General features: G+C 44.6%; 1 protein-coding gene across 1 annotated transcript; it reads left to right on the plus strand.

Annotated features, from left to right (window-relative positions):
* Positions 1–1,026: 1,026 nt before the first annotated feature.
* LOC104673130 (olfactory receptor 6S1) lies at positions 1,027–2,022 on the plus strand. The gene has a single exon (XM_010377078.1). It carries the CDS (start codon positions 1,027–1,029, stop codon positions 2,020–2,022), a length of 996 nt encoding a protein of 331 aa, XP_010375380.1.
* The last annotated feature ends 244 nt before the right edge of the window (positions 2,023–2,266 follow it).

Genomic DNA, 2,266 nt, shown 5'->3' on the forward strand with positions numbered 1-2,266 from the left:
CTCCTGATACCTGAGGCATTTTTGTTTAAAAAAGCTTGTTTAAGCTTTCTGGATATAATTGACTTGATTTTTCTAACTGGTGGCGGTCCTCAGAACTGGGAGGACTTGAATTGAAGAATAAGAATCAAAGAATAAGAACATAATTTGTTATTTTATTAACAGTTACAGTCAGAAATTCATAATTTAGCTCTGACAAATGTCTGACGGGGTTTCACCATGTTGGCCAGGCTGGTCTCGAACTCCTGGCCTCAAGTGATCCACTCGCCTCAGTCTCCCAAAGAGCTGGGATTGCTGCGTCCCGCCAAAAAGGGTAATTTTATATAATTTCATTAGGTATACTGATAGCCTAGATTCCTGTGATTCATTGCATAGTTGGACAGTTAAAGCACAAATTGATAATCTTCCAAGGGTAATGGCAAGCCAAGCCTAGTTTCTGGTGTCCTAACTTATAGCCAGGGGCTTTCTCTGCCACATAATTTTTAAGTTAAGTGCTAGAAGCTCTTAAATTCTTTGCATTATTATATCATTTGCTCCTTACTGTATTTCACAACTGAGGAGCACAGAGAGGGTAAGTAACCTTGCCAAGGCTACTCAGCCAGTAAGTGGAGATGCAGGAATTTAAAACTAGGTAGTCTGACTCCAGTTCTGATCCCAGTTGAATGGTGATCATATTCTTCACAAAATTGTTTTTCAGATATTTTTGTCCAATTCAGATGCTCAGTGATATTGTTATTACAATAATGAGGTGTCTTATTTAAGATCTGAGAACAGGAGATGTGAAGATTGAGGAGATGGAGGCCCCTGACATTTTCATACCTAAGTTTTGTTACCCTTTAGAGAAAATCTTCTCCAGTGCTAAAATCAATCAGATGATGACCTGAAGTGCTTCAGATCTTAACAGGACCTACAATTGGAAAAACTGGGGATATGTGTCCCATACCATGATAAAGTAAGTTTCAGGATTGTAAGCAGAGGACCTGTTCTTACCAGGACCATGTTTTTGTTGTTGCACAGGTGGAAAAGATAATGACTCCTGATGGGAACCAGAGTAGTGACGCAACAGAGTTCGTCCTGGCAGGGTTCCCACATCTCAACAACGCAAAAGTAGAATTATTTTCTGTGTTTCTTCTTGTCTATCTCCTGATTCTGACAGGCAATGTGTTGATTGTGGGGGTGGTAAGGGCTGATACTCGACTACAGACACCCATGTACTTCTTTCTGGGTAACCTGTCCTGCCTAGAGATTCTGCTCACTTCTGTCATCATTCCAAAGATGCTGAGCGATTTCCTCTCAAGGCAACACACTATTTCCTTTGCTGCGTGTATCACCCAATTCTATTTCTACTTCTTTCTCGGGGCCTCTGAGTTCTTACTGTTGGCTGTCATGTCTGTGGATCGCTACCTAGCCATCTGTCATCCTCTGCGCTACCCCTTGCTCATGAGTGGGGCTGTGTGCATTCGTGTGGCCTTGGCCTGCTGGGTGGGGGGACTCATCCCTGTGCTTGGTCCCACAGTGGCTGTGGCCTTGCTTCCTTTCTGTAAGCAGGGTGCTGTGGTGCAGCACTTCTTCTGTGACAGTGGTCCACTGTTACACCTGGCATGTACCAACACCAAGAAGCTGGAGGAGACTGACTTTGTCCTGGCCTCCCTTGTCATTGTATCTTCCTTGCTGATTACTGCTGTGTCCTACGGCCTCATTGTCCTGGCTGTCCTGAGTATCCCCTCTGCTTCAGGCCGTCAAAAGGCCTTCTCTACCTGTACCTCCCACTTGATAGTGGTGACCCTCTTCTATGGAAGTGCCATTTTTCTCTATGTGAGGCCATCGCAGAGTGGTTCGGTGGACACTAACTGGGCAGTGACAGTAATAACGACATTTGTGACACCACTGCTGAATCCATTCATCTATGCCTTACGTAATGAGCAAGTCAAGGAATCTTTGAAGGACATGTTTAGGAAGGTAGTGGCAGATTTTTTAAGGAATCTTTTACTTGATAAATGTCTCAATGAGAAAGCAGTAAGGTGAGAGTGAAGAGACTGGTAACTAGTCTTTTTTAGAGAGAGAAAGTCTCACTCTGTCGCCCAGGATGGAGTGCAGTGGCACGATCTTGGCGCACTGCAACCTCCACCTCCTGGGTTCAAGCAATTCTCCTGCCTCAGCCTCCTGAGTAGCTGGGATTACAGGTGTCCACCACCACACCTGGCTAATTTTTGTATTTTTAGTAGAGACAGGGTTTCGCTCGATGGCCTGGCTAGTCTCAAACTCCTGG

The sequence above is a fragment of the Rhinopithecus roxellana genome, chromosome 5 (genome assembly GCF_007565055.1).
Source record: "Rhinopithecus roxellana isolate Shanxi Qingling chromosome 5, ASM756505v1, whole genome shotgun sequence".
In the NCBI taxonomy this organism is placed as follows: Eukaryota; Metazoa; Chordata; class Mammalia; order Primates; family Cercopithecidae; genus Rhinopithecus; species Rhinopithecus roxellana.

What these genes read in the sequence shown, in the direction of transcription:
- LOC104673130 (XM_010377078.1), top strand. Translation starts at nt 1,027, where the DNA reads ATGACTCCTGATGGGAACCAGAGTAGTGACGCAACAGAGTTCGTCCTG.